General features: G+C 44.7%; 1 protein-coding gene across 2 annotated transcripts in view; it reads left to right on the plus strand.

Moving 5' to 3' along the window:
- Nucleotides 1-19856, plus strand: part of RNF13 (ring finger protein 13) — a 322147-nt gene extending 302291 nt beyond the window's left edge. For both annotated transcript variants that reach the window (XM_063916030.1, XM_063916028.1), the window contains 4 exons: nucleotides 10432-10537; nucleotides 14357-14450; nucleotides 18104-18184; nucleotides 18545-19856. In XM_063916030.1, coding sequence (XP_063772100.1) covers nucleotides 10432-10537; nucleotides 14357-14450; nucleotides 18104-18184; nucleotides 18545-18924 — 661 coding nt within the window. In that variant the 3' untranslated portion in view covers nucleotides 18925-19856. The remainder of the gene's footprint in view (nucleotides 1-10431; nucleotides 10538-14356; nucleotides 14451-18103; nucleotides 18185-18544) is intronic.
- The last annotated feature ends 1095 nt before the right edge of the window (nucleotides 19857-20951 follow it).

Genomic DNA, 20951 nt, shown 5'->3' on the forward strand with positions numbered 1-20951 from the left:
TTACCTACCACAACAAAAAGTACAAATGCTACGCCATCTAGTACAATTAGTACTCAAACCACGCACAGTGTCGGTACACTTGTGCATTCGCCTGTTAGGCACAATGGTGGCAGCTTTCGAGGCGCTTCAGTTCGGAAGATTTCACTCTCGTCCATTTCAGCTGAACGTGCTTGCCCAGTGGTCGGGCTCGCATCTGCAGATTCACCACAGAGTGAGGTTGTCACCAATAGCAAGAGTTTCTCTGCTATGGTGGCTCAAGGAACACAATTTACCCGCAGGAAGACGGTTCGGAGTTTGCAATTGGATAATTCTAACTACGGACGCCAGTCTCAGAGGTTGGGGAGCGGTAATTCAAAATTGTCAGCTCCAGGGTCTCTGGGCGGATCACGAGAAATTGCTGTCTATAAATGTTCTAGAACTCCGCGCAATTTACAATGCGCTACGACAAGCAGTGCACATGATTCGCTCTCAGCCTGTCCAAGTGCAGTCAGACAATGCGACGGCGGTCGCATACATCAACAAACAAGGAGGAACGAGAAGCCGCATGGCAATGCGGGAAGTAGCTCGAATCCTCAATTGGGCGGAATGCCACCAGGTGATATTGTCGGCCGTGTTCATTCCGGGAGTGGACAACTGGGAAGCGGATTATCTCAGTCGTCGGGATTTTCACCCAGGCGAATGGTCATTAAATCCAGAAGTGTTTCACATGTTGGTTCAGCGATGGGGTTATCCTCAGGTGGACCTGATGGCATCTCGACACAATCATCAAACGCCCCAGTATGTGTCCAGAACAAGAGATCCAAAGGCAGTCGCGGTGGATGCTCTCACTGTCGCGTGGCCGTACAGTCTTGTGTATCTGTTTCCACCGTTTCCGCTGCTCCCTCTGGTGCTAAAACGGATCAAAAGAGAGTCGCTCACAGTCATACTAGTGGCGCCTCATTGGCCTCGGAGAGCTTGGTTCTCGGATCTTCGAGGATTACTCGCAGACGATCCGTGGCCGCTCCCGATACGTCCAGACCTGTTACAACAGGGTCCGTTTCTTTACCCCGATTTAGCGCGGCTGCGTTTGACGGGGTGGCTGTTGAGACCGCCCTCTTAAGAAGAGAGGGCATTCCAGATTCAGTTATACCAACCATGTTACGAGCTAGAAAGCCGGTTACGGCAGCTCATTATTACAGAATATGGCGTGCCTATATAGGTTGGTGTGAAGCTCGGAAATTTCCGACATCAGCTTTCAAGTTATGCCGCCTTTTGTTGTTTCTACAAACAGGCTTAGATAGAGGATTGCGTTTATCTACACTAAAGGTGCAGGTATCTGCTTTGTCAATTTACTTTCAAAGACGATTGGCTCTATTGCCGTCTATACGCACTTTTCTCCAAGGTGTACTCAGGGTACAGCCTCCATTCATACCACCTACAGCGCCATGGGACTTGAATCTGGTTTTGGAGTTCTTACAGTCTTCATATTTTGAACCCTTACAACAAGTGGATATAAAGTTTCTCACTTGGAAAACAATTTTTCTCTTAGCCTTAGCTTCCGCAAGGCGTGTTTCGGATTTGGGTGCCTTGTCATGCAAGCCACCGTTTTTGGTGTTTCATGATGACAGAGCGGAACTTCGGACGAATCCCGCCTTCTTACCAAAGGTAGTGTCATCTTTTCACATCAATCAACCAATAGTAGTTCCTGTGTTGACAGCACATTCTGGAACTCTGGATGTGGTTCGCGCATTACGCGTTTATGTATCCCGAACGTCTTCAGTTCGTAAGACGGATACGTTATTTGTTCTCTATGATGCTGCCAAGATGGGTTGGCCAGCATCTAAACAAACTTTATCCAGATGGATAAAACTGACCATACGCCAGGCTTACCTTCATGCTAGGTTACAACCGCCTACGTCAGTAACCGCTCATTCCACACGTTCTGTGGGAACTTCATGGGCAGCTGGTCGTGGGGCTTCTGCGACGCAGCTTTGCCGGGCGGCTACATGGTCTTCCGTGCACACGTTTGTGCGCTTTTACAAGTTTGATACTTTTGCGGCATCAGCATCTAGCTTTGGCCGCCTAGTTTTACAAGTGCCAAACAGCTCTCCCGCCCACGGGGGAAGCTTTGGTACGTCCCAAGAGTACTCCAGTGACCCCTAGTGGATGATAAAGAAAATAGGATTTTGGTACTTACCAGGTAAATCCTTTTCTTTGAATCCATAGGGGGCACTGGACGCCCACCCAGAGCAGTTTTACCTACTTGTGGTTAGTTCTGAGGATCTTATGGTAACACACTTTCACCGGCTGGTTCAAGTTACAAGTGCTGGTTAGGGTGTCAACTGTTAGTTGTCAGTAACGTTATGTGTTAACTTCGTTATTGTCAGTTATGTTATATGTAATACTCCATTATTAACCTCTCTTAATTCCTGTTCGGCTCAGTAAAAAACACTGAGTAAGTGCTCAGGGATATGGAGGGGTGGAGTGTTACTAATTTGAATATTCAGTGCTGTTTCCTGCGGAAGCCCGTCCATATCCCAAGAGTACTCCAGTGCCCCCTATGGATTCAAAGAAAAGGATTTACCTGGTAAGTACCAAAATCCTATTTTTAATACCTACCGGTAAATCCTTTTCTCTTAGTCCGTAGAGGATGCTGGGCGCCCATCCCAGTGCGTACTGTATCTGCAGTTATTGGTTATGGTTACACACGTGCTGTGTTGCGGTTATAGTCAGCCTGTTGCTGTCATTATTCATGCCGTTGCATGCGTTGGGTTGAATGCCATGTTGTACGGCATGTTTGAGGTGTGAGCTGGTATGTATCTCACCTTCGTTTAAATCAAAATAAATCCTTTTTCCTCGAAATGTCCGTCTCCCTGGGCACAGTTCCTATAACTGGAGTCTGGAGGAGGGGCATAGAGGGAGGAGCCAGTTCACACCCCTTTTAAAGTCTTAAAGTGCCCATGTCTCCTGCGGATCCCGTCTATACCCCATGGTTCTTGAAGTGTCCCCAGCATCCTCTACGGACTAAGAGAAAAGGATTTACCGGTAGGTATTAAAATCCTATTTCTCTGACGTCCTAGTGGATGCTGGGAACTCCGTAAGGACCATGGGGAATAGCGGCTCCGCAGGAGACAGGGCACATCTAAAGAAAGCTTTAGGATCACCTGGTGTGTACTGGCTCCTCCCCCTATGACCCTCCTCCAAGCCTCAGTTAGATTTTCTGTGCCCGACGAGAAGGGTGCACACTAGGGGCTCTCCTGAGCTCTTTGTGAAAGTTTTAGTTTAGGTTTATTATTTTCAGTGAGACCTGCTGGCAACAGGCTCACTGCATCGAGGGACTAAGGGGAGAAGAAGCGAACTCACCTGCGTGCAGAGTGGATTGGGCTTCTTAGGCTACTGGACATTAGCTCCAGAGGGACGATCACAGGTTCAGCCTGGATGGGTCACCGGAGCCGCGCCGCCGGCCCCCTTACAGAGCCAGAAGAGCGAAGAGGTCCGGAAAAATCGGCGGCAGAAGACTTTCCTGTCTTCAGATAAAGGTAGGCGCACAGCACCGCAGCTGTGCGCCATTGCTCTTAGCACACTTCACACTCCGGTCACTGAGGGTGCAGGGCGCTGGGGGGGCAGCGCCCTGAGACGCAATAAATCGATAGAAAACCTTTTATGGCTAAAATAAATGCATCACATATAACTCCTGGGCTATATGGATGCATTTAACCCCTGCCAAAACATACAGAAAAACGGATGATAAGGACGCCGAGAAAGGGGCGGAGCCTATCTCCTCAGCACACTGGCGCCATTTTCCCTCACAGCTCAGTTGGAGGGAAGCTCCCTGGCTCTCCCCTGCAGTCACTACACTACAGAAAGGGGTTAAAAAAGAGAGGGGGGCACAAATTAGGCGCAGTATAAACAATACAGCAGCTATAAAGGGAAAAACACTTATATAAGGTTATCCCTGTATATATATAGCGCTCTGGTGTGTGCTGGCAAACTCTCCCTCTGTCTCCCCAAAGGGCTAGTGGGGTCCTGTCCTCTATCAGAGCATTCCCTGTGTGTGTGCTGTGTGTCGGTACGTTTGTGTCGACATGTATGAGGAGAAAAATGATGAGACGGAGTAGAGTGTCTGTAATAGTGTTGTCACCCCCTGGGGGGTCGACACCTGAGTGGATGTACTGTTGAAATTGCGTGACAGTGTCAGCTTTGTATAAAAGACAGTGGTTGACATGAGACAGCCGGCTACTCAGCTTGTGCATGTCCAGACGTCTCATACAGGGGCTCTAAAGCGCCCGTTACCTCAGATACAGACGCCGACACGGATACTGACTCCTGTGTCGACGGTGAAGAGACAACCGTGATTTCCAATAGGGCCACACGTTGCATGATTGAGGCAATGGAAAAAGTTTACACTCTTCTGATAATATAAATACCACCAAAAAAAAGGGGTATTATGTTTGGTGAGGAAAAACTTCCTGTAGTTTTCCTGAATCTGAGAAATAAAATGAGGTGTGTGATGATGCGTGGGTTTCCCCCCGATAACAATTGATAATTTCTAAAAAGTTATTGGCAGTATACCTTTTCCCGCCAGAGGTTAGGGTGCGTTGGGAAACACCCCCTAGGGGGGATAAGGCGCTCACACGCTTGTAAGAACAAGGGCTCTACCCTCTCTGGAGATGGCCGCCCTTAGGGATCCTGCTGATAGAAAGCAGGAGGGTATCCTAAAATGTATTTACACACATACTGGTGTTATACTGCGACCAGCAATCGCCTCAGCCTGGATGTGCAGTGCTGGGTTGGCGTGGTCGGATTCCCTGACTGGAAATTTGATATCCTAGATAAGGACAGTATATTATTGCCTATAGAGCAATTAAAAGATGCATTTCTATATATGCATGATGCACAGCGGAATATTTGCCGACTGGCATCAAGTATAAGTGCGTTGTCCAATTATACCAGTAAAGTGGTCAGGTGATGCGGATTCCAAACGGCATTTGGAAGTATTGCCTTAAAAAAAAAAAAAAAAAAAAAAAAGGGGATGTACCCCAGGTCGCCTCTCAAAATAAGACGCCGTATTATCAGGCGCAGTCCTGGTTGGCAAGCGGACAAAAGGGTTCCTCTTTTCTGCTCGTGACAGAGGGAGAGGAAAATGGCTGCAGAGATCAGCCAGTTCCCAGGAACAGAAACCCTTTTCCGCCTCTGCCAAGCTCTCAGTATGACGCTAGGGCTTTACAAGTTCAGGCACGGTGGGGGCCCGTTCTCAATGAATTTCAGTGCGCAGTGGGCTCACTCGCAAGTAGACCCCTGGATCCTTCAGGTAATATTTCAGGGGTACAAATTGGAATTCGAGACGTATTCCCCTCGCCGTTTCCAAAAGTCTGTTTTACCGACGTCTCCCGCTGACAGGGAGGCAGTTTTGGAAGCCATTCACAAGCTGTATTCCCAGCAGGTGATAATTAAGGTACCCCTCCTGCAACAGGGAACGGGGTATTATTCCACACTATTGTGGTACCGAAGCCAGACGGCTCGGTGAGACCGATTTTAAAATCTAAAATCTAAAATCTTTGAACACTTACATACAGAGGTTCAAATTCAAAATTGAGTCACTCAGAGCAGTGATTGCAAACCTGGAAGAAGGGGACTACATGATGTCTCGGGACATCAAGGATGCTTACCTTCATGTCAAAATTTACCCTTCTCACCAAGGGTATCTCAGGTTATGGTACAGAACTGTCACTATCAGTTCAGACGCTGCCGTAGGGATGGTCCACGGCACCCCGGGTCTTTACTGAAGTAATGACCGTAATGATGATATTCCTTCGAAGGAAGGGAATTTTAGTTATCCTTTACTTGGACGATTCCCTGATAAGGGTGAGATCCAGGGAACAGTTGGAGATCGGTGTAGCACTACCTCAGGTAGTGTTGCGGCAGCACGATTGGATTCTCAATATTCCAAAATCGCAGCTGGTTCCGACGACTTGTCTTCTGTTCCTAGGGATGATCCTGGACACAGTCCAGAAAGAAGGTGTTTCTCCCGGAGGAGAAAGCCAGGGAGTTATCCGAGCTAGTCAGGAACCTCCTAAAACCGAACCAAGTCTCAGTGCATCAATGCACAAGGGTTCTGGGTAAAAATGGTGGCTTCCTACGAAGCAATCCCATTCGGCAGATTCCACGCAAGACTTTCCAGTGGAACCTACTGGACAAATGGTCCGGGTCGCATCTTCAGATGCTTCAGCGGATAACCCTGTCACCAGGGACAAGGGTATCCCTCCTGTGGTGGTTGCAGAGTGCTCATCTTCTAGAGGGCCGCAGATTCGGCATGCGGGACTGGGTCCTGGTGGCCACGGATGCCAGCCTGCGAGGCTGGGGAGCAGTCACACAGGGAAGGAATATCCAGGGCTTATGGTCAAGCCTGGAGACATCACTTCACATAAATGTCCTGAAGCTAAGGGCCATTTACAATGCTCTAAGCTTAGCAAGACCTCTGCTTCAAGGTCAGCCGGTGTTGATCCAGTCGGACAACATTACGGCAGTCACCCACGTAAACAGACAGGGTGCCACAAGAAGCAGGAGGGCAATGGCAGAAGCTGCAAGGATTCTTCGCGGGGCGAAAAACCATGTGATAGCACTGTCAGCAGTTTTCATTCCGGGAGTGGACAACTGGGAAGCAGTTTTCCTCAGCACGACCTCCACCCGGGAGAGTAAGGACTTCACCCAGAAGTCTTCCACATGATTATAAACCGTTGGGAAAAACTCGACAGGTATTGCGCCACGTCAAGGGACCCTCAGGCAATAGCTGTAGATGCTCTGGTAACACCGTGGGTGTACCAATCAGTGTATGGGTTCCCTCCTCTGCCTCTCATACCCAAGGTACTGAGATTGATAAGATGGAGAGGAGTAAGCACTATATTAGTGGCTCCGGATTGGCCAAGAAGGAATTGGTAACCGGAACTTCAAGAGATGCTCACGGAGGATCCGTAGCCTCTACCTCTAAGAAGGGACCTGCTCCAGCAAGGACCTTGTCTGTTCCAAGACTTACCGCGGCTGCGTTGACGGCATGGCGGTTGAACGCCGGATCCTGAAGGAAAAAGGCATTCCGGATGAAGTCATCCCTATCCTGATCAAAGCCAGGAAGGATGTAACCGCAAAACATTATCACCGCATTTGGCGAAAATATGTTGCGTGGTGCGAGGCCAGTAAGGCTCGACGGAGGAAATTCAACTGGGTCGATTCCTACATTTCCTGCAAACAGGAGTATCTATGGGCCTGAAATTGGGGTCCATTAAGGTTCAAATTTCGGCTCTGTCAATTTTCTTCCAAAAAAGAACTAGCTTCAGTCCCTGAAGTTCAGACATTTGTTAAAGGGGTACTGCATATACAGCCTCCTTTTGTGCCTTTAGTGGCACTTTTGGGATCTCCAGGTGGTTTTTGGGTTCCAAAAGTCACATTGGTTTGACACATTTAAATCTGTGGAGTTAAAATATCTCACAGAAAAAGTGGTCATGCTGTTGGCTCTGGCCTGGGCCAGGCGCGTGTCAGAATTGGTGGCTTTATCCTGTAAAAGCCCTTATCTGATTTTCCATTCGGACAGGGCGGAATTGAGGACTCGTCCTCCGTTTCTCCCTAAGGTGGTTTCAGCGTTCACCTGAACCAAACCTATTGTGGTGCCTGCGGCTACTAGGGACTTGGAGGACTCCAAGTTGCTAGACGTTGTCAGGACCCGGAAAATATATGTTTCCAGGACGGCTGGAGTCAGGAAATCTGACTCGCTGTTTATCCTCTATGCACCCAACTAGCTGGGTGCTCCTGCTTCTAAGCAGACTATTGCTCGTTTGTAGTACAATTCAGCTTGCACATTCTGTGGCAGGCCTGCCACAGCCAAAAATCTGTAAATGCCCACTCCACAAGGAAGGTGGGCTCATCTTGGGCAGCTGCCCGAGGGGTCTCGGCTTTACAACTTTGCCGAGCAGTTACTTGGTCAGGAGCAACTACGTTTGTAAAATTCTACAAATTTGATACCCTGGCTGAGGAGGACCGGGAGTTCTCTCATTGGGGGCTGCAGAGTCATCCGCACTCTCCCGCCCGTTTGGGAGCTTTGGTATAATCCCCATGGTCCTTACGGAGTTCCCAGCATCCACTAGGACGTCAGAGAAAATAAGAATTTACTTACCGATAATTCTATTTCTCGTAGTCCGTAGTGGATGCTGGGCGCCCATCCCAAGTGCGGATTGTCTGCAATACTGGTACATAATTATTGTTACCAAAAAATTCGGGTTATTGTTGTAGTGAGCCATCTTTTCGAGAGGCTTCTCTATTATCATGCTGTTAACTGGGTTCAGATCACAAGTTGTACAGTGTGATTGGTGTGGCTGGTATGAGTCTTACCCGGGATTCAAAATCCTTCCTTATTGTGTACGCTCGTCCGGGCACAGTATCCTAACTGAGGCTTGGAGGAGGGTCATAGGGGGAGGAGCCAGTACACACCAGGTGATCCTAAAGCTTTCTTTAGATGTGCCCTGTCTCCTGCGGAGCCGCTATTCCCCATGGTCCTTACGGAGTTCCCAGCATCCACTACGGACTACGAGAAATAGAATTATCGGTAAGTAAATTCTTATTTTTATCTCTATACCATGAGTTTGGGTACCCCTATCCCAGTGATGTGGGGAAACTGAAAGAAACCTTTATGTGCATCGCAGATATAGAGTGAGTGGGGTACACGCATTCCATGAATTTTCTGTTCCCAACATAAAAGAAACCTTTTATATATGCCAACCATTCCCATTTAGATGAGCGGATTACACTTCTTTACTATACAGTTACAGAAATAATACACAGCCGTGTTTTGAATTCATATGAATGAAACCTACTACACATGGGAAGTTTATTTGTTGTTACCACATACACCTTCAGTGAGAGAATCTAAAGGGGCAGACGCACGTAGCGATTCTGGCTGTGTACGATTTTAGCTTGACGATTTCCGCAGAAGCTCCCGGAGTCCAGAACCAGGGATATTGACTATACACACACTGAAGATTTTGTCTATACAGTGGGGTGGGTGGGACTTTTGGGGTTCCGGTATGAATGGTCGACAGTCATTAGGTCGACCACTATTGGTCGACATTGACATGGTCGACATGGACACATGGTCGACACATGAAAATGGTCGACACATGAAAGGTCGACATATGAAAAGGTCAACATGAGTTTTTAACTTTTTTTGGTGTCGTTTTTTGCGTAAAGTGACTGGGAACCCCAATTAGTGCACCGCGTCCCCTCGCATGGCTCGCTTCGCTCGCCATGCTTCGGGTATGGTGCCTTCGCTTCGCTCGGCACACTTTACCGTTCCAATCGTAGTCCATGTGGATCGTAAAGTATGGAAAAGTTCCCAAAAAGAAAAAAAAGTTAAAAAAACTCATGTCGACCTTTTCATGTGTCGACCTTTCATGTGTCGAGCATTTTCATGTGTCGACCATGTGTCAATGTCGACCAATAGTGGTTGACCTAATGACTGTCGACCATAACATGGTCGACCATGTGAACGGATACCGACTTTTGGAGGGGATAATCATTATAGTTTGCTTATATTGTTAGTACTGTACACACACACGCAAAATGCACTATCTAAGCCAAAATAGACTCTGCATGCACAGTCTATTTTTCCAGCGATGACTATATGTGAGAGCGTGCATCGTTCATCGTTGGTTCTATACACGATTTGATATGCACTAGTTTTTCTAACGATATAGACTATAAAAGTTCATATTGTTAGCTAGAATCCTACCCTGTGTATGTAGCAAAAGATTGTGAGAAGATTAAAGGACATCAATAGAATACTACAACTGAATGTTCACACGTTCTATAAGGGATGTATTGTATATTTGTATATATGATTGTGTATGTGTATGCACCTATTTAGGTGAAACGCTGTGTATTTAGTTAGTCCCACTCTTTATTCTTCGCTATTGTTATCAGAATGTGGTGACATTATCCTGGCAGCTGTGCGCCACCTTTCAAACACTTTTCCTGCATTATTTATATCACAGTTGTTCTTTTCGCCTCGCCTGGTGCCTTTCATGAATGAAATATATAACCTGTAGAATTTATTACTGAAAAATGACTGCACCAACCCTGCATTATGCTTATTGTGCTCGCCTGGTCTTTTTTTTTTTTTTTTTTTGGGGGGGGGGGGGGGGGGGGATTAATTCTATGGATGGTGTTCTACTTGTGTAATATAAAATCCTTATAAAATGTGTTAGTTATTATTATTTATTTTTTTTATTATTTTTTTTTTTTTTTTTTTAATGTCTGTAAAGCGACTTTGAGTCCTGCTGAAGAAAAGCGCTATATACCTAAAATTGTTATTTTGTGCTTTGACTGTGATAGAAACTTTTGTACCGGATGTGTTCCCATTTTATTCTAACCAGTGACCTTCTTTGCTATTCTTTTCTTTTTGCATAGTGCATATCTTGTGTTGATCCCTGAAGTCACCCTGCCATTGGAGTACTACTTGATACCATTCCTAATTATAGTTGGAATCTGTCTGGTGCTAATTGTTATTTTTATGGTACGTATTACAGCTCAGACTTTTGTATTGGTGGTAATGTAGTTGGAAGGATGGAAGCCTATGTGCATTACAGAATTAGCTAGCACTGTCTATTCACTCTACACACACACTGACTGTAGCCATTATTCATGACGATGCAGCTACTACAGAGTAACTTTCATAGGGAGGATTTCCCATTAATTTCTTTGAGGATTCTACATCTAGTGCACGTGCTGGAGACCCCACTGAAATGACTGCTCAATTAATAGGAGTGGGAAAAGCTCTGTGCTGCTTGTGTTCTGGACGCATATACAGATGCACAGTCAGTGATTTGTATATGCATGTAAATGCAGCACCAGTGGTTAAGGGCCCTAAAGTTGATGCTGAGAATGAAGAGTGTGTGTGAAAATACTGACCCATATAGGGGTTAAAAAAAAAAAAAAAAGTAATTTGCTCAGGCAGTGGTTCCATTCTATGAATTATATTTCAGTCCTTTGCTTATGGAGGTTCCTATTACAGTATAGAGGTATGCCGTCATAGTGCAGACAAGAACATTGCAGCACCAGATGTCGGCCCTGTTTAAATGGTAATTAAAGTATTTTGTCTGCAATCTGCTTAAAGAGTGTTTTTAATTTAGCATTTTTCTCTAACGTCCTGAGTGGATGCTGGGGACTCCGTAAGGACCATGGGGAATAGCGGCTCCGCAGGAGATTGGGCACAAAAGTAAAGCTTTAGAACTACCTGGTGTGCACTGGCTCCTCCCCCTATGACCCTCCTCCAAGCCTCAGTTAGATTTTTGTGCCCGAACGAGAAGGGTGCACACTAGGTGGCTCTCCTGAGCTGCTTAGTGAAAGTCCCTGAAGTTCAGACGTTTGTGAAAGGAGTACTGTATATACAGCTTCCTTTTGTGCCTCCAGTGGCACATTGGGATCTAAATGTAGTTTTTGGGTTCCAAAAGTCACATTGGTTTGAACCACTTAAATATGTGGAGTTAAAATATCTCACATGGAAAGTGGTCATGCTGTTGGCCCTGGCCTGGGCCAGGTGCGTGTCAGAATTGGCGGCTTTATCCTGTAAAAGCCCTCATCTGATTTTCCATTCGGACAGGGCGGAATTGAGGACTTGTCCTCAGTTTCTCCCTAAGGTGGTTTTCAGCGTTTCACCTGAATCAACCTATTGTGGTGCCTGCGGCTACTAGGGACTTGGAGGACTCCAAGTTGCTAGACGTTGTCAGAGCCCTGGACATATAGGTTTCCAGGACGGCTGGAGTCAGAAAATCTGACTCGTTGTTTATTCTGTATGCACCCAACAAGCTGGATGCTCCTGCTTCTAAGCAGACTATTGCTCGTTGGATTTGTAGTACAATTCAGCTTGCACATTCTGTGGCAGGCCTGCCACAGCCAAAATCTGTAAAAGCCCATTCCACAAGGAAGGTGGGCTCATCTTGGGCGGCTGCCCGAGGGGTCTCGGCTTTACAACTTTGCCGAGCAGCTACTTGGTCAGGAGCAAATACGTTTGTAAAATTCTACAAATTTGATACCCTGGCTGAGGAGGACCTGGAGTTCTCTCATTTGGTGCTGCAGAGTCATCCGCACTCTCCCGCCCGTTTGGGAGCTTTGGTATAATCCCCATGGTCCTTACGGAGTCCCCAGCATCCACTTAGGACGTTAGAGAAAATAAGAATTTACTTACCGATAATTCTATTTCTCGTAGTCCGTAGTGGATGCTGGGCGCCCATCCCAAGTGCGGATTGTCTGCAATACTGGTACATAGTTATTGTTACCAAAAAATCGGGTTATTGCTGTAGTGAGCCATCTTTTCTAAAGGCTCCTCTGTTATCATGCTGTTAACTGGGTTTAGATCACAAGTTATATGGTGTGATTGGTGTGGCTGGTATGAGTCTTACCCGGGATTCAAAATCCTTCCTTATTGTGTACGCTCGTCCGGGCACAGTATCCTAACTGAGGCTTGGAGGAGGGTCATAGGGGGAGGAGCCAGTGCACACCAGGTAGTTCTAAAGCTTTACTTTTGTGCCCAGTCTCCTGCGGAGCCGCTATTCCCCATGGTCCTTACGGAGTCCCCAGCATCCACTACGGACTACGAGAAATAGAATTATCGGTAAGTAAATTCTTATTTTATGGGGTCAGCATTGTGGTGCGGGAATTATAGTGCCGACATAGCATACCCATCCCTAGTACAGTGTTATCTACCATTTGTGGAGCAGTTTATTTCTGTGAATGTTGCATAATAATTTAGAATTATTACACACTGTTCCATCTGCATGTCTGTACAGGTCCCATATAGTTATTTATATCTACTTGCCATTTTTACTTCAACCCTATATATCTATTCTTTTCTGTTAGTAAGAATTTTAATTTTTACTTGCTGTTGACAATTGTGTTAAACAGTATTGTAAAGTTAATATGCTTTAATATTGTTTCTTATTAAGTTTGGCTTTTACAACTTTGATTCATAGCGATATTTGTAGTTACCTCGTAGTTCTTTGAATTTGTGCCCTTATATGCACATGAAACATCTTTATAGTCCAAAATAGGGGCACATTATCTCCTGTATAATATGTATCCTTATGATACAGTGCATGCATATTGTGGACCCATCATTTGCTGGGTCGCTAGCTATCGTGCCAGACATTGCAGAATTCCCCCCCCCCCCTTCCTCTGAGCACCCTTCCCATATCTGTGTACCCTCCATCTCTTTGATCTATCCTACGCCCCCCCCACACACACACACACACCTCTCTATACCATCTCCCTCTATCACCATCATAGCTGCCTCTCACATATTCTTTCTCACCTGTCCCCCATTTCTACCTCTTTCATCTGTCCTCCTTTTATCTCATCTCTGTTCTCCCTCCTCATCTCCAATCTTTATCTCTCCCGCATATCTCTCTGCGCCCTCCCTCCCTTTAATGTGTGGAGGAAGATTGCAGGGGTGTGTGTGTTGGTGGTGGGTGGTAGTTGTTGTGGTTGAGAAGGGTCCTGCTTGGTTTTGTTGGCCCTAGCCTGTAGAGCCAACAGGACTGCAAAAGAATGGAAAGAACATGTGCAGCACATTCATGCTAGGAAAACGGGCAGCTGACCAGAAGGCATTAGGCTGGTGATGGATAGGTGGGTGGGGGCTGGCAATGTGTTCTTGCTCAGAGCCAGGGCTGTTGCAGGTAGGCACGCGTGCACACACACCTGCCTTTAACTGTGTAAACCTCTCGGGGTGCTTGTATATTGTTTCCAGCCTGCGCTATATAACAAGTGCACAGGGTTATATAATACAGGTTGAGTATCCCATATCCAAATATCCGAAATACGGAATATTCCGAAATACGGACTTTTTTGAGTGAGATAGTGAAACCTTTGTTTTCTGATAGCTCAATGTACACAAACTTTGTTTAATACACTTAAGTTATTAAAAATATTGTATTAAATGACCTTCAGGCTGTGTGTATAAGGTGTATATGAAACAAATGAATTGTGTGAATGTACACACACTTTGTTTAATGCACAAAGTTATAAAAAATATTGGCTATAATGACCTTCTGGCTGTGTGTATAAGGTGTATATGAAACATAAACGCATTCTGTGATTAGATTTAGGTACCATCACCATGATATCTCATTATGGTATGCAATTATTCCAAAATACGGAAAAATCCGATATCCAAAATACCTCTGGTCCCAAGCATCTTGGATAAGGGATACTCAAGCCGTATAGCTATAATGTAATGATGATTCATTAGTAACTAGAGTATTCTCTTTTTAAAATGTATTTAATTTTCCATATTTATTTAAAACCTATGTATCGATCTTGTTCTCCTATTGAAATATAGATCACCAAGTTTGTGCAGGACCGGCACAGGGCACGGAGGAACAGGCTGCGCAAAGATCAGCTGAAAAAACTCACAATTCACAAATTTAAGAAAGGTAGGAGAATGGCATCTAGCAGATTGTCTATACAACTGCTGTGCTATAGCACATCCGATATATATATATTTTTATTTATAAGGATATTATTTAAATTTCTTTTAATTCACTTAATAAATGTAATACATTTCTAATCCTAGCATTCTGTTATTGAGTGAATGGCATTCTGCTCCTGGTCATTGTTGAACAATAGTTCTCTGTAATCTGTTACGCGTCCCATTGATGTTGTGCCGCAAAGTGCTCTGCTAACAAGATCTTGTTAGATACGGGCTGCACAGCTTGGCTGCTCCCCAACATTTCTCATCTGCGGCTGCAGATTTCATGTTTGTTTTTATGGAGAGATGTAATATCTGGAAGCGTGTAAATGTTATTCATTAACACATGCACGGCTCTCAGTGCTGCTGTAACTGACCCACAACCTCTTTAGTTCAGATTTGTGTTAATAAAATTGTCAGTAAGGTAAGTATGCTTGTCCACCTATTTCTTATGAAGTAAATATGACAGGGACTCCGCATAACCATCTATAGCCCAGTTCTAGGTTTGTGACCCGGTACTAGAATCCCTGCATTACGCTAAATAAGCTGTGGTTCAGGAGGACAATGATTATTAAAGTCCAAAAGCATTCAGAAGACAGCTGTTTTAAAGAGGGAAGTTATTTAACCGGCATATCCACCATTTAGGGTTATAGTCATGTGTGTGCTTTGTGCACACACCTCACTTATTGGTGTAATTAAATGTATAGCTGAGATTTGCTCCTGTGGCGTACTTGTGTCATGCATTCTGCATGTGTGGTGCTTGGGGATGGAAATGGTAGGGACAGTTGGCATAGGTGCATCAGCATTGCATTCAGTACTTGCAAGCAGAGGGACCCCAAATGTTTGCCAACTTGGAGCCATTAGGACCATACAGTAGCTGAGAGAGAGCTTTATTTCCTATACACAGCACACAATTGTGGCACACTCTTGCAGCACAGGGAAACTTTTGAACATACAGTGCATCTGGAAAGTATTCACAGCGCTTCACTTTTTCCACATTTTGTTATGTTACAGCCTTATTCCAAAATGGAATAAAAAAAAAATTCTCCTCAAAATTCAACACACAATACCCCATAATGACAACATGGAAAAAGTTTTGTTGAGATTTTTGCTAATTTATTAAATCGCATGTACATAAGTATTCACAACCTTTGCTCAATACTTTGATGATGAACCTTTGGCAGCAATTACAACAGTAAGTCTTTTTGAATATGATGCCACAAGCTTGGCACACCTATCTTTGGCCAGTTTCGCCCATTCCTCTTTGCAGCACCTCTTAAGCTCCATCTGGTTGGATGTGTCAATCGGATTCAAGTCTGGGCCACTCAAGGACATTCACAGAGTTGTCCTAAAGCCACTCCTTTTGATATCTTGGCTGTGTGCTTAGGGTCATTGTCCTGCTGAAAGATGAACCGTCGCCCCAGTCTAAGGTCAAGTGCGCTCTGGAGCAGGTTTTCATCCAGGATGTCTTTCTACATTGCTGCATTCATCTTTCCCTCTATCCTGACTAGTCTCCCAGTTCCTGCCTCTGAAAAGCATCTCCACAGCATGATGCTGCCACCACCATACTTCACTGTAGAGATGGTATTGGCCTTGTGATAAGCGGGTGCCTGGTTTCCTCCAAACATGACGCCTGGTATTCACGCCAAAGAGTTCAATCTTTGTCTCATGGTCTGAGAGTCCTTCATGTGCATTTTGGCAAACTCCAGGCGGACTGCCATGTGCTTTTTACGAAGGAGTGGCTTCCGTCAGGCCTGATTGGTGGATTGCTGCAGAAATGGTTGTCCTTATGGAAGGTTCTCCTCTCTCCACAGAGGAATGCTGTAGCTCTGACAGAGTCACCATCGGGTTCTTTGTCACCACCCTGACTAGGGCCCTTCTCCCCCGATCGCTCAGTTCAGACGGCCGGCCAGCTCTAGGAAGAGTCCTGGTGGTTCTGAACTTCTTCCATTTACGGATGATGGAGGCCACTGTGCTCATTGGGACCATCAAAGCAGCAGGTATTTTTCTGTACCCATCCCCAGATTTGTGCCTCGATACAATCCTGTCTCGGAGGTCTACAAGCCAATCCCTTTGACTTCATGCTTGGTTTGTGCTTAGACATGCACTGTCAAGTGTGGGACCTTGCCTTCCAGATCATGTCCAATCAACTAAATTTACCGCAGGTGGACTCCAATTAAGCTGTAGAAACATCTCAAGGATGATCAGTGGAAACATGATGCACCTGAGCCCAACTTTGAGCTTAATGGCAAAGGTTGTGAATACTTATGTACATGTGATTTCTTAGTTTTTTTTATTTTTAATAAATTTGCAAAAATCTAAAAAAAACAAAACTTTTCACGTTGTCATTATGGGGTATTGTATGTAGAATTTTGAGGGTAAAAAATTTATTTATTCAATTTTGGAATAAGGTTGTAACATAACAAAATGTGTAAAAAGTGAAGCGCTGTGAATAATTTCCGAATGCACTGTATATTAAGCAAGGAGCAGAAGACTGGATCGCTGTGGTTAATAGCAACATATGATTTGGGGACTGATGTTGCTGTTCTAATCTCCCGGGCTACCTGTTATCAACTAGAAGGATGGGGGACAGCCCTTTAGGCCCCCCCCCCCCCTTACCTGCAGACCTGGAAGTGGTCATACCACCACTGTCTCGGAATGGGGCATGTAGGGCCCACAAAGGGGTGTGACCAGTTTCTGGAAGGGTTGTGGCCAGCCACCTGAGAGGGGTGGCTAGTCATAGGCACATCATAGCATGGATGGTGCGATCGATGGTTGCATGTAAGGCTGCACCAACTGGTATTACAGCATGGGTGCTAAAGGTGGGAATCTCATTCTTTGCACGTTCGGCTGCACAAATGTACACTAGGAAAGGAGTTCGTATTGCCCTTTGCATAAAATTGCAAACAGGCAACCGACAATAGATGCTGAATAAGGCCCTAAATGTTCTTCAGATATTTATATCATTCGCTGGCTGTCGGCAGCTTGCACAAGTGGATTAATGTAAGTGCAGCTGCTTCCTAGCTGACTGGGCTGTGGATGAGATGTTGCGGACTTGCCCCTGCCCACTTGTGGGAACGCGGTGTGGCCCACTGAGGATTTCTCCAGAGCTCCACGTCCCCAGTCCAATACTGCCATTTTTAGTCATTGATTGCAGCCTTCATTTTTGTTTTAAATATGGGTTCAGGGACTACATCATGATTTGACATGTATTTCCACATTGCCTAGCTTCAATGTAGACCCTCCATGAGGTCTAGAAAGAAGTTCTGGTCCAGAGCATCCAGGATAAACTACTTCTCCTTTTACGGTTAAGTGAGTGTCACATTAGCACCTCCCGATGGCGAGCAGCTCTCGGATATGTAAATATTTAGATGCTGAACAAATTCTACTCTACCATCTGTAATGAATCTGGAAGAAAGTATGTAACAAAGACAGCCTAGTCCTCGGCAGTCATCTATATTTAGTCCTGTGACACTGGCCATGTATAATATCATGTTTTATTGTAGTTGAAATTTTAATTACCTTGTCACATTTTGATTAACTTGTGTGATGTTGCTAATGGATAGCTAATTGAATTAGTGGCTGAAGAATGAAATGAAAATGTGATGTGTATTACAGGGGATGAGTATGACGTGTGTGCAGTCTGCCTGGATGAGTATGAGGAAGGAGATAAGCTACGGATATTACCCTGCTCACACGGTAAGGAAAGCAGAATCTATACTGTGTGTGGATAATTCTCAAATCATTTCTGTTACTATTTCAGGGGTTTATCAGAAAGTCTTCAGATCAATGTAGGAGCCACAGCCGATTTTATTCCTGTCATTTCTGTTTTTCATTTCATTTTTATTTAACCTGTTTCACAAGTATTGCGTATAGAACATTGTTATATGGGAAAATCCTACTGGTATCTAACAAGGTTTACCCCTCAGACACGGACGGAGGCGTGTGGTCAGCTAGACCCAGTTATTACTTTCTTTCTTTCAAATAGTTTTTTTATTTGTTTGTTAATAATGAAGTACATTTTTCCAAAATACTCAATACATTTTTCTCTTTGGCTAGCCTATCACTGCAAGTGTGTTGATCCATGGTTAACCAAGACGAAGAAGACTTGTCCAGTTTGCAAGCAGAAGGTGGTCCCATCCCAAGGAGATTCCGAGTCTGATTCAGACAGCAGTCAAGAGGAAAATGAGGCTTCTGAGAATACGCCGCTGCTCCGACCTGTTGCGTCTGCCAGCACTCAGTCATTTGGGGCCATATCCGAATCTCGGTCACAGCAGAGCATAATACAATCATCATCTGAGGAAGAGGATGATGATGAGGATGATGGCGGTGATGATGATGAAAGTGATAGCAGTGACGAAGAGCACAATACAGAAAGTGTTGTGGTCCAGCTGCAGCACAGCATGGAACGGGACACCAGGGAAAGGAATACTGTGTGATCAGAGGTTGGCATAACATTTGGCTGCATTACAGTCGTGAGAAGACTTGCTACTTGCTTGTCACAGTCATTTATGATTATAGACTATACCGTAGGCCGAAAAAATATATATATATATTTTTTTTTATAATTTGAAAAAAAGTCACTAGCAATGGACTAAGTGCTGCCTACTATCAGCTGCTGAGGCTGCAACGCTAATTAAAAAGATAGTACTTCAATATATGAAGCTGCTAGGTAACAAATGCTTTAGTACTTTCTGGGCACTGGGCACAAGACGTGGATGTGACCCCAGCAATGTGTGCATGTCCCGTTTCTTCCCCTATCCTGTATCTGCTACTTAATGGACTCTAATCTTCTGGCCTCATGAAGGCAGATTAGCGGTGCAGTATTTAAATGTATATGTTTTGCTATGCACATTGGACTTGTACTTTTAGAGATGGCTTTACACTATTATGCAGACGGCAGTATGCTTTACGGTTAGGTTACATGCTGCTGAGATACGGCACACATTGCCACCATCACCATGTACAGTGCCAGTTACACTGAGTCACTGATGCCACTACACCTAGTAACTGTGTTCTTACCAAAAGAAGGAAGGAACCATAATGATATTGTAAGTATTTATAATGCAGCTTAGTGATTTGCTGCCACAGCTACACGTATAAGCCAGCGCTTACATAAAGATATAAAGTATTTTGTTCAAACTGTCACTGAACCTCTCTGGTAGGGAGTATATTTTATGGTTCTCATCTTTGTATATTTTCTCTGGATATATATGCACTATGGGCAACGGCTTATAAATATTCATGTACCTATCCACTGTACTATGAAGAGCTAAACATTACTGTATCAATGTAGAAAGTAAATATACTTGTGTAAAGTTAAATCATTTTTATAACATAAAATTAAAATAAAATCTGATTCCCCACCTGAGTGGAACTAGAATACTGTTACTGGGATTGTATTACAGTATGGGCAGAGTGTTTATAAGGAATGCAGTACAAATACTGGCTGTCAGGATCCCTGCGTTCAGTAGACCGACGCCAGAATCCCTACAGACGGTGAAATACAGGCGTCCGTAATTACATCCAACGTCTGGTACTCCCACGCGGTTGGTCCATGCCACCAACCGAGTCGGAATAGAACTTGTGGCGAGCAAAACGAGCCACCGGGCCTGAAGTGTGGCGAGCGGATTCACTGCCGGGATTCCAACAGACAGGATGCCGCTGTCTGTACACTGACAGCTGGCATCCCCCCTGTATTCTGCTTCTAACACTACATAATGAAGAGCTTTAGGAGTTCCATCTTCTGTACATACTACACCTCTCCTTCTAACGCCCAGGTCCAATGAGTGAAGTGATTCACACGCAAACCTCCTGACGCAATAGTCACCAACATTTTGTAGTAAACAATGAAAGACCAATAAATGAAGTCGCTAAATGAGTATTCATTCTGGAATCTATGCCAAATGACATCTATTCAAAACTATACAAACAAGTATTTGTGAAAAAAGTATCGGGAGTACTTGTGGAAACAATTACCCTCACATTTTATTATTTATAAATATTTTTGTTGTTTTAATAGACACATTTCTGTGAAAAACGTTACAAGTTTATTTTGATTTGCACATATCTTATGATATAAACAGTTCCAAAGCAATATGATTTAAGCATGCAGCAACATCGTGGTGACACATTCATCAACATCACTTGTGGGACTAATGTCTACTAACCAATCAGAGCAGTTTTCTCATGCTCTGATCAGAGTGGAGTCGCTTTCTGATTACAAGTCTTCTAATAGTCGTCCTGGTATAATATTCACCAGAGAGCTTTGCAAGGAGTGATTTGTGTAGTGTTTAGAGAGAGAGGGGGGGGGGGATCTCTAGAAGACTGAGATCCCCAGCATGGACTTAGTGAAAAATTTCATTACCACTCCTGTGTAAAAAAAAAAAAATCCCCCACAAAAAAAAACATTTTCTTTTTCAGACTCTATTAGCCGTAACAAATGGAGTAGAGACTGCAAAACCTC

The sequence above is a fragment of the Pseudophryne corroboree genome, chromosome 4 (genome assembly GCF_028390025.1).
Source record: "Pseudophryne corroboree isolate aPseCor3 chromosome 4, aPseCor3.hap2, whole genome shotgun sequence".
NCBI classification, from domain to species: domain Eukaryota; kingdom Metazoa; phylum Chordata; class Amphibia; order Anura; family Myobatrachidae; genus Pseudophryne; species Pseudophryne corroboree.